Here is a 13,124-nt window from a genome sequence, read left to right on the forward strand (position 1 = left end):
ATAGTCTGGTGATGCCTGTGGACCCTTTCTCAGAAAAAAAAAAAGTTAAAGCAGGAAATACAGATATTAAAAGCAACCCATTAATATTGAGACAATTATCAAAATAATCTCAAATCATTTCATGTATAAGAATATTAAACACTCCTTGACTTACAGTGGGATCACACCTGACAAACCCATCATAAGTTGAAATATCACAAGTTGAAAGTTATTTACAGCTAACCTATCACACACCCTGATTTAGCAACACAGCGCACTGCAGAGGGCTGGTTGTTTCCCCTGTGATCTCAAGGCTGACTCAGAGATGCAGCTCACTGCCACTTCCCTGCATCAAGAGGACTGTACTGAATACTATTAGCCCAGGAAAGGACAAAGTGCACAATAAAAGTATGGTTTCACCTGGGCGAGGTGGCTCAAGGCTGTAATCCTAGTTACTTGAGAGGCAGAGATGGGGAGGATCATGGTGCAAGACCAACCCAGGCAAAAAGTTCTTGAGACTCTATCTCAAGGAATATCTGGGCATGGTGGTGTGTATCCGTCATCCCAGCTATATGGGGAAGCACAGATAGGATTGTGGTCTAGGCCAGCCTGAACATAAAGCGAGACCCTATCTCAAAAAGAGCCAACACAAAAAGGCTGGAGGTGTGGCTCAAGTGGTAGCACACCTGTTTAGTGAACTCCAAGCCCTGAGTTCAATCCCCAGTACTGCCAAAAAAAAAAATCCTAAATTGACCCATTGAAGTCTGGGACTGTCTATATGTGCTTATACAATCATCCTTCAGTATCAGTGGGAGATGGGTTCCAGCACTGCTGTAGATACCAAATCTGTGGACGCTTAACTCCCTTATGTAACTTAGCATAGTGTTTGTGCATCACATATGTAATCCTCCCCGTATGCTTTAAATCATATCGAGATTACTTATAATACAATTAAATGCTATGTAAATGGTTGTTATCCTGCATTGTTTAGGGAATAATGACAAGAAAAAATGTCTGTGCACATTTAGTACAGACACAATCAAGAAAATATTTTCAATCCCCATTTGGTTGGATCTGTGGATGTGGTTCTGTGGATATGGAAGGATGACTGCATTCAATAACAAAATCCAGCTGTGGGTTTAATTAATGAAACACAAGTTTAGGGCCTTAATAAATTACCACAGCCTAGGGACTTAAAATAACACCCATTTGTTCTCTCACTGTAAGGCAGACATATGGACAGCTTCGGTTGAAATGCTCTGCTCTGGGTCTTACAAGGCTAAAATAAAGGCGTGGGCCAGCTAGGCCTTTGTCTGGAGGATCTTGGTGGAGAATTTGCATCCACTATCATTCAAGTTGCTGATAGAATTCAGTTCTGTGTGCACATAGGGCCAAGGAGCCTGTCTCTTTGCTGGCTGTTGGCCAGGAGCTGTTGGCCACACAGGTTGCCCTGTTCCTTGGCCTAAGGCCTCACCTAGCAGCAGTGGGTGGAAACTCCCAAGCCTCTAGTCTCTCTGACTTCTATTTCTGATTTCTCTGGTTTCTGCTTCAAAGGATTTATGTGATTAGGATTAATTTAGAAGAAGTTCCTTTTTTAAAATGGTTAATGGAGGGCTGGGGGCATGGCTTAAGTGGTTAGAGGCCTGCTTAACATGCATGAAGCCCTGAGTCCAATCCCCAGTATGGTCAAGAAAAAAAGGTTAATTGATTAAGAACCTTAATTACATCTGCAGAGTAAATGTGCCATGTAACACTCGTAGGTATAACACCAAGGGGCAAAGGTCATGGGGACCAAGATTTTGTCTAATTAACTCTAATTTAAAACTTCACCTGGCTGGGTCCATCAGGAGTTTCTGACTCCGTAGGTCTGAGGTGGAGCCCGAGACAGATGTGTTTTCAAGTTTCCAGGTGATAGTGATGATGTTGGTCTTGGAACCATGGGTATAAGGGTGTGTTCCAGGTAGGTTCTGAAGGCTCTGAACCTGATCCTATTGAGTCCTGCCTGTGCCCTTCACAACCTTATTCAAAATGTTTATGGTCATTGTTTTGCTAGTTGAAGAGATTTTGTTTGATTGGAACAGGTGAGTCAAGAACTCCACGGAGGTTTGTTTGCATAGCCCCTCAGTCAGGCCAGTGCTGTGATGGGGACAAGGAGGAGGGCCAGGGAGGGAGAGCATCTGGCAGGGCAGTGGCTGCTTCTTCTGCCTCTGGTTGGGGCCTCTGATTCTTTGAGAATTCCTCCATGGCAGCGTCCTCAGGGTGATTCCCCTGGCCCAGCAGCATCAGCAGCATCTGGGAACTTGTCAGAAATAAAATTCATGGGCTGGGAGTGTGGCTCAAGAGGAAGAGTGCTTGCCTAGCATGTGTGAGGCCCTGGGTTCAATCCCCAGTAACACACACACACACAAATGCAAATTCATGGGCACATTCCAGAACAACTGCATCAGTTACTCTGATGGGGCAATCCCTGTCTTAACAATCCCTCTGGGGACCCTTCCTTCAAGTAAGCTGAACAGAGACACATAATACCCCTGAAGATGGCATGTCTTACGGGTGGAGGAGGAAGGAAAGGCAATTCTGGCTTTCCAAATTGTGTGGGGTGAGAATTTCTGTGATAGGGAAGTGAAAAAAATTTTAGTAATTGTGAAGTGGGAACCTCCCAGGCCCCTTCTTATTGCAGTCATTTAGTACCCTCTAGTGGTAAGTATTGGTAAGACAATACGTAATCAGTGAAGAATACTGATTTCTTCTCTTCTTTGTGGGGCGGGGGGCAGGGCGGGGACGCCCCACAGGCGTCTGAGGTCCTAGGAAGACTAATGCAGGAGCTCACTGCTGCAGATGTGGCTTCCTGTCAGGTTCCTGCATGTGCTGCTGCCCTCTGCTGCTGCAGCTCAGTAGGGAGACAGAGATGAACCAGGCGATCTAATGGTCCTGGCAGAAACACTGCAGAACTTAAAGTTCAAGTTGCCACATGGCCCCCTCCTCCATCTGCCTCTCTCTCCAGAGTCATCTTGGCTGCTCCCCTCAAGGTGACCTTGGCCACCCTCTCTTCTCTCCTGACCTTTCTGCAGTTTCTGACACCTGCCCTTTTGCGTATTTTCTCTTCTTTCTGGAGACCTCTTTCCTCTCTCAGCATCTAGGACTTTTTTCCTGAAAGTCCCCTCCATGTGCTTGAGATGACCCGGGCTTGTCTGTGATGCGATTGAACCACCTCCTGCGCTGGACGGTGAGCTCCGAGTCTCATTCTCCTACAGCTGGGCTGGTGCTGGCTGGTACCTGATACGGTGCCAGGTGGCTCCTCCCAGGCGTGTCCCTTAGCCCCCTTTGAGCTCATGAGGGTGGGGCTCTTATTAGTTTTCCTGAATAGTTCTGCTTCTGATAAATAGTGTAAATTACTGAGTTATAAAAACCACAGCGGTGTAGACAGAAGTCCAATTTCATAAAAGCAGTCATCCCTTCCTCGGACACTGTAGAATTTGGGCTGATTCAAACAGAATCACATGGAGCCTCAACTGCCTGTGAGAGGTTGGAAGGTGCCTGAAAGTTGTGGCGTGGACCCTTTGTCCTCCCAGCACTCCATCCAAGGGCATCCAGCCTTGAAAGCATACATCCTTCTTCAACCATCAGCTAAACAACAAATAAACCAATAAACCAACAAATCAACCAACCAAAAACCCACCACCCAACCGACCTTCTACCTTAAACAAACAAAAGTTCGTCTGATGATTTTTTAATGAGATATAAAAAAGATCACACTTGCCCTGTAGGGTAGAAGACTATGGATGAAGTGACTTTCCTAGTCTCTAATGTCTCACTTTGTGACAATCCTTTCATATTCTATTTACAGTATAAAACTTTGCTAAGTGAAAACATTCAAGGAGGGATTTGTATTGGGGTCTCACTGAGTACCCTGTGTCTATTGTGAGAATACCCTGTGTCTGCCTGTTGAGGTGTGGCAATGCAGAGTTCTCTAAGGCCTGGAGTGCATTTGCAAGTGCCTCTGTGTGTGTGTGTGTGTGTGTGTATTTGTGTACATGCAGCTCACCTGCAGCAGGAAAGAGATGGGGCAGGGAGGCCCCATGGATTCAGAAAGTGTTCAGACACTATACAGGTAAGGTTGAATCCTGCTGTGGTATTTATGGGCAAGACACTTCATCTGTGTGTCTCAGTTTCTTTATCTTTAACAGCCCTTCCCAATAAGGTTGTTGTAAGCTTGATGCATGGACCCATGACTTCTGCTCTGGGCTGGGAAGCCACACCCAGAGGGGACGTAGATTCTCTTTATACTGATTTTTTTCTTTCTACTCTTTATTATAGAACATTTCACACACAGGAAAGAGAGTAATTCTGAGCCTCAGGTCCCTATCTTGATACATGGTCCCTTGTATGTCATCTATGGCCCTACACATTCCTCCCATGTCATTGTGAAGCAGTTCTGAGATTTGGGGTCTTTTCAGTTCCCTTATCTCTTGTGTTTCCTGGAGTGTGTGACCACTGGAGTGTGAGCAAGAACCTGGGAACCAGTGGGTGTGGCTTGATATTTGACATCACAGGTGACTATTGAATTGAGATTTCTTTTTTTGAGGAACAGAAACTCAAATCAGACTGGCCCAAACAGGAAGGGCACTTTTTAATTCTGAAATAATTTTAGACATCTGAAAAGTTGCAAAAATAGCACCAAGGTTTCCCATGTATTCTTTGCCCAGCCTCCCCAACATGATTAACATCTTATAATCAAAGGACAATGATGAAACCCAGGAAATTAACAGTGATACTGTACTGTGAATAGACCACACTAAAATTGCACCAGTTGCCTTCCCAGTGATTTATTCTGGCCTATGGTTTTACTTGTTTGTAGGTGTTGTCTCTCCCTAGATTCCTCAGTCTTCCTGACTTTCTGGCCTTGATGGTTTGAAAAGCCCAGGCCAGCTATTTCTTGGAATATCCTTCCATTTGGATTTTCCTGGTGTGTTCTCAGGATTAGACTGAGGTCTGTATTTTTGGAACATTGCATTTGGGGATGACCTTGTATCCTCAATGCATTGCGTTATGTCATTGTAGCTTTCTACAGATGATGTTAACTTTGATCACTCGCTTAAAATGGTGTCTGCCAGTTTTTCCCTGGGAAAGTCTTTTACTCCCCAAAGGAGCAGGGTGTAAAAGGCAGTTTCTTAAACTTGAGAGCAGGTGAGGTCTGCAGCAGGAACTTGGATCCAGGGTCGGAGGCAGCCACTCACTCTGTTTCTCTCTGCTCATCTTCCTTTTCTTTCCACAGGCTCCCTCATCCCTGTTTTTCTTTACACCATGGCCCATTTGTCTGTCTCTCTGAAGAATTGCCTTTCCCATCTTCTCCATGCACATTATGAAAGGTTGTCACTCCAGGATGGTAGCCTCAGATCGCTGCTTATGTATTCTAGTGTGTCTAGAACCTTTCACCAGCTCGCTGCTACTTCTGAGATCCCTTTGCAAAGCCCCAGGACAGAAAGCATGTAATGGGCTCACCTGAGTCAGATACACCCCTGACTTTAAGCTCTGGACAGAGTGTAAGGCCACATTGTTGTCAGGACTCTCCTGCATGGATGGATGGAATGACACAGGCAGGTCAGACATCTTCCCAAAGTGTTTAGCACATGTACTTTTCCTCCCCCCTTTCTCCTTCCAGAAACAATAGATACTTTCCCGAGTACCTTTTCATGCTAAATTCTCAAATGTTGCCACTTAGGGAACTTCTTTATTCAAAGGCCAGGTCTGAGTAAAGTAAAGATTTGGACTGTCTTAGGTATCATCGTCCTCCAGGTGTCTGATGTGCAGATTGAGGTCCGGATGCAGGAAATGCCATTAGTGTGCATGCATGAAGCTGGACACAGACTAGGCTGTCCCCAAGGACGGCCTGTGGACCAACATGCTCTGGTTGCTGGTTAGCAATGCAAGATTGCTGGTCCCATCCCAGAGCTACTGAATCGATATCTTACCATTCATGGCTGGTTCTAATGCCTAAAGCAGTATGAGATGCTGTTATAGGTAGAAGTAGTGTTTCTCTTTGCTTTTTCAGGTCATGCATGTCAAATTCTTTCCTCCTTGAGAGTGACATTATAAAAGAGTGGTGAGCACAGATTATTAGGCCTGTAAATAAGTGCATGCATGGGTCTTAACATTTTTGGACACTCTTAAGGCAAATATAAAGCTAACCTCTTTCTATCTTAATTTTTACTTGTCCTGCATTAATATAAAAATAATATTTCCCTAACATTATAACCATTTTTATTATTATCATTGTGGTGTTGGGGATCAAATCCAGGCCTCAGGTATGCCAGGTGTCTGACATTATTTTAGCTATATGCATACACATATACACATTACATATATTATATATATAATATATGCATATATGTGCTCACACACATATTTTAGCCAACCAAACTTTAATGTAATGCTACCGATTGAAATTTGGGAGAAAAATAAAGCACCCTAAGTGACTGAATGAGAACAAGGTAACTTTCCCTCCCTTACTTATTTCAGGAAAAGTAGCATTATTCCTATTTAGTATGTATTCTCTTGTTGTTTTGGCTGCCAGATTTATGCTAAGTTGTTAAACTATGAAGAATGTACTTTATTTGAGTTATACTTATTTGTCCATGGACAGTAGGTTTCTTTTTATTTTCTGGATTGGTCATCTTCAGATTGTCTTTGGGGCTTTGTGCAAGGTGTCAGGAGCTCAGTTTTAGTTTTCCACTTTGCCTTAAGAGATTCCAAAATGAGCCATTGCTGATCGGTAACTGTTAGAGAAACAATCCAGCAAAACAAATAGAACGTCATACACAAAGACTGGGTTTTCTTGGCAAAGCCGGTATCTTAGGAGAAAGAGGGGGATGGATTTCCTCACCGTGGGTCTTTGTCCACAGACAACAACCCTGGAACAGGCTATTAAAAACGCCCACGAGTGTTACGATGATGAGATACAGCTTTACAATGAGCAGATTGAGAGCCTGCGGAAGGAGATCGAAGAGGCTGAGCGGACGCTGGAGAAGTCTTCCTATGACTGCCGGCAGCTGGCTGTAGCCCAGCAGACCCTGAGGAACGAGCTGGACCGATATCATCGGATCATCGAGATTGAAGGCAACAGGTGTGGTCATGCATCTGTGCGCCCACCTCCCCATCTGACCTCCTTCTCATTCCACAAATGTTTGTTAAGTGCCTACTATGTGCCAGGTACAGTTGTAGATAGTGGGGATGGGGCAGGAAAGGAAACACAGAGCTCCCTGAAGTTGTGAAGCCTGAATGCCAGAGGGGAGACAGATGAGTGACTTTGTGATTGAAAGGAGTATGATCTACAGCAAATGCAATGAAGGAAATTTGGCAGAGAGGAGGGGTGCTAATGGGAGTGATGTTAGGAATGCTTGAGATTTTAAGTAGAGTGATCAGAAACAGTCTTGTTGACAGGGCTACTCCGCCCACAGAGCTCAGCTCAGGGGACATAAACTGTCTAGCAGGTAGGATGATTGGGAGGTGGAAAGAGATGCTTCAGATGAGGTGCCCAGCACACCGCCTGGCAATTCCTGATTCTCAGAGGTATTGCCGATGTTGATACTGCTACCATCACGGTTGTTATCGCTGGCTGTCAACATGATATCTGGTTTCCTCCATAACAGAGCTATGACTAGAACCGGTCTTACTTTAAAACTGTTAGGAAATTCTCTCTCTCTCTTTCCCCCTTCTCACCTTGCTACATCGAAATCCATATTTATGGATATATATCCTTCAAAGAACAGGTTGGGAATAGAGTTGTGATTCAGTCCTAATTTTCTGGGTTTAGATTGAATTAAAAGAGAGCCCCTCCCCCAAGTGCCTCACAAGGGGCAGCTCTCCCCTTTGCTCTGGGTGCTCTGTCTTGGCTGTGAGTGCTCAAGTGTTTAGCAGGAAAGACAAGCTTTTCTTTCCTCCCTGTAGTGCTAGTCAGTGTATTTTAGATAATTCCATGTTATATTTATGGGACTAAGTCTTCAGCTGCATTTAAATGTTCCTATGAGAATTTTTGTTTTGGGAATAGGGCATCACAAAAAGTTAACTGATACCTCTTTGACTGGTTTGTTTATAACTTTCAATTTTGGTATAGTTTAAAAATGAGAGAAATGTTGCAAGAATAGAACAAAGAACTCCAGAGTACTCTTTACCCAGATTCACCAGGTGTTTACATTTGTTTCAATAGCTTTAAACATTTTTCTCTATTTATATATGATATATATTATTTAAAAAAAAGTTGGGGATGTCATAGCCTGATATTTCAACCTGTGATGGTCACTCTAATTAAAAATAAAAAAAAAGCCTACAAAAACCCCATCCATTGGAGAAGTGGCATTGTACATTGTAGGTAATCACTGTACGATGTTTTCATAGCTCTGGTTCACAGATTATGACTTGAGCTCAAATAAATGATTATTTCTTTTGTGTCCTCATATAGTGTATAGATGTGTATATGTTTATCTCTTTATAGTCATATAAATTCACAAACACTTTGCTCTAGAGAAAGCATTTTTGACTTTTGCTCAAGACTAGAGGGAGCTGCTCTTGCCCCGACCCTTTGTTTGGCTTGATGAATTAAAGATGGTGCCATACTCTTTCTGGTTCTTTCTGCCAGGCTGAGCTCTGTCTTCACTGAGACTCCTGTCATTCTGTTCACTCCAAGCCATGGGACTTCTCTCAGCCTTGGATCTACTGAGAAAGGTAATACTTTCCAACCCTGGCCTCTACTCTTTTCTGTCTTGGAAAAGTGGAAAAAACCAATTCTTCCTAGGTTGCTAAAAACCCAGGGAGCCCTGTGGGTACCTGTGAACAAGTGCTTCTGTGACCTCTGGTCTGGAAATTAACCTGTCACACATTAGTGCCATGAAATTGAGTAAATGTATCAAACAAGTCATGTCTCTTTTACAGAAACCAAGGTCCATACTAGCAAGTCTTAAGCACATTCTCTCTCTTATTATAAATGGGTGTTTTAAAAAATAATGTTTACTGATGCTCAGTAACTATGCAAAGTTGTATACTACATTAATTTATCTATCTAGTTATCTATCTTTCTATATCAGCTCATGGTAGAAAAGCATAGCTAGGGAGCATCACAGACTTGCATACAGGGTGATGTTATTGACAGCACCTGCCTGTAATCCCAGCTATTCAGGAGGCTGAGGCAGGAGTATCACTAGGTCCAGGAGTTCTAGGGCAACCTAGATAACACAATGATAACCCCATTGCAAAACTGACCAACCAACCAACCAACCAACCAACCAGAACAAAACAAAGCAAAACGAAAAACTGAGCAGAAACAGCTTGGTTAGCATGTGGCTTCTACCTTCCTTGTTGAGCTTTTTGGAATGTTTTACACACCTGTAAGACATTACCTCACATCTAAATCTACTAGGTTGAACATGCACAGCACTTTGAGAGAAGAGAGAAGGTGGTAATTTTGATGGCCATACTTACAGGATTTTATTTTTTTTTCTCTTATTTTTGAGACACGGTCTTGCTATGTAGCCTAGGCTAGCTTCAAACCCACAATCCTTCTGCCTCAACTTTCCAAGTGCTGGGATTAGTTTTTACTCCTTATCTTAATTTTTAAAATATAAATTGGTAATTTATAATTGTATACATTTATGAGACTAAAATGTTACGATTTGTGAATACAGGTGGAATAATTAAATCAAACTAGTCAACATATCTATTACCTCAAATATTTAACACTTTTTTGTGTGTGGTAAGAACATTTGAAGTGTACTTTCAGCAAATTTGAAATGTTTAATAATCTATTATTAACTATATTCATCAGACTGTGCAATAGAGCTAAGAAACCCCAAGACATTTTCCTCCTGTTTGAGATTTTGTATCCTTTGACCATCATCTCCCCACCCCCCCACCCTCAGCCTCTAGAACCACCTTCTGCTCCCTGTTTCTATGAGTTCAGTTGCTTTAGATTCCACTCTAATGAAATCATATAGTATTTGTCTCTCTGTGCCTGATATACTTCATTTAGCATAACGTTCTCTGATTCCATCCATGTCATCTCAAATGCAGAATTTCCTTCTTTGTAAGGCTGAATAGTATTCCATTGTGTGTATGTGTCAGATTTTCTTTATCTGTTGCTGGGCATTTAGTTTGACTACGTATCTTGGCTATTGTGAATAGTGCTGCAGTGAATGCGAGGATGCAGTTATCTTGTCAACACACTGGTCTCAAGTCTCTTGTGTGGTTATTCATAAGATGGCTTGCTGATCTCAAAGGGCCTTTAAAATCTATGTTTCCCAAGCAGCTCAGAGTTTTGTGCAAATGGGGCTGCAGGGTCAGAACATCGTTGGAAGGACAACTGTCCTGCTGCAGACACCCAGGGCTGGCTCCATGTGCCTGTGGCCTCGCCACAAGTCCCTGTACTTAAGAGGCTCTGAGCTTGGCTTAATGCTTCACCATTGCTGTCTTAATAATTTTGAACAAGAGCTCCTGCACTTTCCTTTTGCACACATCCCAGGAATTCAGTAGCTTGTCCTGTAAGCATCTCTCCTCTTAGACCAGCTCGCAGGGGTGTTTCCTTTGACATGTCCCTCTCTACAGCCCCTTTGGCTTTGTGGCCATTTTTCTCTCACCTGGTGCTCTCCATTGTGGGTCAGCTGTGAGTGCTGTGTCTGTTTAGTCCTGGGGTTACTAGTGGGAAGGAATGGAGAAGACTTTTAGAATGAAAAAGTTCCAAAATCACTATGTGGATGGAGCTAGAAAGTCTCAGATGATGAAGGGTAAGGTTTTTGTATGTTTTCTCAGCTTCTAGCTTCCCTTTTCAATGATTGTGAAGGAATGGGTAGGTATTGGGAATAGGGGATTCCTATCATTTCCAAATTTAATAGCATTGCTTCTTCTTTTGGCCCAGGAGGAGGGAGAAACTGATAAAAGGGTAGCCATATTTATTTAGGCTGTTGGGACATGTATGGATTTCATCCCCATACCTGAAACCTGAGCATGTTAGAGGCCCAGGCAACTCTGCTGTCCCTTCTTTGAGGATGTCACAGAGAATGACTTTGTGTTCCTGTTGTCTACACTGGATTCAGGTACCCACTGTGAGTGCAGCAGGGGGCTGGAGTTGGGACAGGGGCGTTCCTCCTGCTGAGTGTCATGGCAGTCGGATCATGTGTCTGTGAATTATTCCATTGTGATGGTGAGCTGTGAGCATCTGAAAAAGCAGCACCTTTTCTTCCCTCTGGGGAAACCCATAGGGATGGAATGACCTGTCCAAAGTTGCACAGCTGGTTGGCAGGCTGGTGCCTCAATGTGGGCTGTAGAAAAACACACCCAGGGCTCTTTCCCCATGTATTATAAGCCCCACCCTGGTGCTAGACCTTTGTCTGCAACAAAATTAGCACATTTTTCAATGACAACATTTCCATTCCCACTCATTGATGGTTATACTTGATGTACTGCCTGTGTTTTTCATTAGATCTCACCAGGGCTGTGCAGGATATAACAACAGCTAAACCAAGACAAAAAGGCCTCCCCAAGAACATTCTAAGAAGAAAGGAGATTATAACTCAAGACAAAGGAGGTGAAACTCTGGAAGATGCACCATTAAAAAGTGTGCAAGACACAAAGCCAGAGCAGGTGGAACTTAAAGAGGAAGGTGAAACTCCCTTGGAATCAGGGGGTGGAGAAGAAAGTCCACCAACCCAAGAAGGGGGTCCAGAAGATGTGCCAGATGGGGGGAAGATAAGCAAAGCCTTTGGGAAACTCTGCAAAATTGTCAAGGAGAAAGTAAGAGGCCCCAAAGAACCCACACCTGAGCCCTCCCTTGACCTCTACACCAAAGGACGGCATGTGCTGGTCACAGGGGATGCCAGTTATGTGGACCCTGAGTTCCATTCCTCCTCCATCCCAGCCAGAGGTGGGGTGGTAGTTTCCATTGATGAAGATGCTATGCATCATGATGACCATGTGGAACCATCTCCTGAGCAGCCCACACCACCTTTGGAGGATGGACCAGGGAGTTCCCAGGAGAGGGAAGGTGGGCACTCCAGCAACGAGCAGTCTACAGACAAGGAGAATGAGACAAATGCCAAAGAACTGAAAGATCCCAGAGAGAAAGGTGATGGCCAGAAGGAAGATGAGGGGTCCAGAAAAACTTGCCCTGTGATCATGCCTGGTCCAGAGGGATCATCTACACCCCATTCTCAAAGGATTGGAGCCAATCAAGGTAGATCAGAGGGCCCTGGGAGAAAGAGCAGCAGCCTGCTGGAAAAAAGTTCTCCAAAGGCCTTGGCTTTTAAGAAGGTGGAGGTAGTGGAATCCATTGAGAAGATGTCAACAGAGAGCATTCAGACATATGAAGAGACTGCAGTAATTGTGGAGACAGTGATCGGAAAAACAAAGGTCAACAAGAAATTGGGAGAGAAGACCTCCTGAAATGCTCAAGTTCTATGGGAGAAAGTGCCTTTGGGCCACTGTAGGGGGAATTCTTTGACATTTTAGAACAAATGACAAAAGAGTGAGGGTTCTTGTTTGGATTTGAGCATAATTGACCAGTCTGGCTTTGTCAATGAACCTTTATTAAAATGCTTTTTTTGCTTGCACCATACCTCTTGTCTAATTAATAGAGCTTTGGAAATGTAGGTGGGTCAGCCACTCTCAGGACCAGAATGCTCTGTTAAACGGCCACCAACCCATCCTTGTTTAGGAAAGAGACATGCTCTTCTACATGCTTTATCTCTTTTCTTTTCTCTTTTCTCCCCTCCCCTCCTCACCTCTCCCCTCCATCCTGTCTCCCTTCTTTTCTTTCTGTTTCTTTCCCAAGGTAGCCCAGGCTGGCCTTGAACTTGCAATCCTCTTGCGTCAGCCTCCTGAGTGCTGAAATTATAGGTTTGTGCCACAATGCTCAGCTTCAGCACTTTTCGTTAGAAACTCATTAAAATCTCAGCTGGTCAGCTGGAAGCATGGAGCACCTGCCTAGCAAAAGCGTGAGGCCCTAAGTTCAAATGCCAGCACCACCAAAAAGTCTCAGATAGTGACAATGGCTCTCTATCATTCCATTTCAAACACCAGAGCGAGCTCCTGCAAATAAGTGTTTTGTAAGAGATAAACTGATTAAGAGTATTTGTCTTAGTTTGGGTTCCCTCTGAAGCTGA

The 13,124-nt window shown here is 43.8% G+C and overlaps 1 protein-coding gene across 1 annotated transcript in view; it reads left to right on the forward strand.

The window, feature by feature from the left end:
- Bfsp1 (beaded filament structural protein 1) overlaps nucleotides 1–12,632 on the forward strand; it is a 36,975-nt gene extending 24,343 nt beyond the window's left edge. The window contains exons 6-8 of the mRNA XM_020154668.2: nucleotides 6,882–7,102; nucleotides 8,615–8,700; nucleotides 11,447–12,632. Coding sequence (XP_020010257.2) covers nucleotides 6,882–7,102; nucleotides 8,615–8,700; nucleotides 11,447–12,405 — 1,266 coding nt within the window. The 3' untranslated portion in view covers nucleotides 12,406–12,632. The remainder of the gene's footprint in view (nucleotides 1–6,881; nucleotides 7,103–8,614; nucleotides 8,701–11,446) is intronic.
- The last annotated feature ends 492 nt before the right edge of the window (nucleotides 12,633–13,124 follow it).

This window comes from Castor canadensis, chromosome 5 (genome assembly GCF_047511655.1).
Source record: "Castor canadensis chromosome 5, mCasCan1.hap1v2, whole genome shotgun sequence".
Classification (NCBI taxonomy): Eukaryota; Metazoa; Chordata; class Mammalia; order Rodentia; family Castoridae; genus Castor; species Castor canadensis.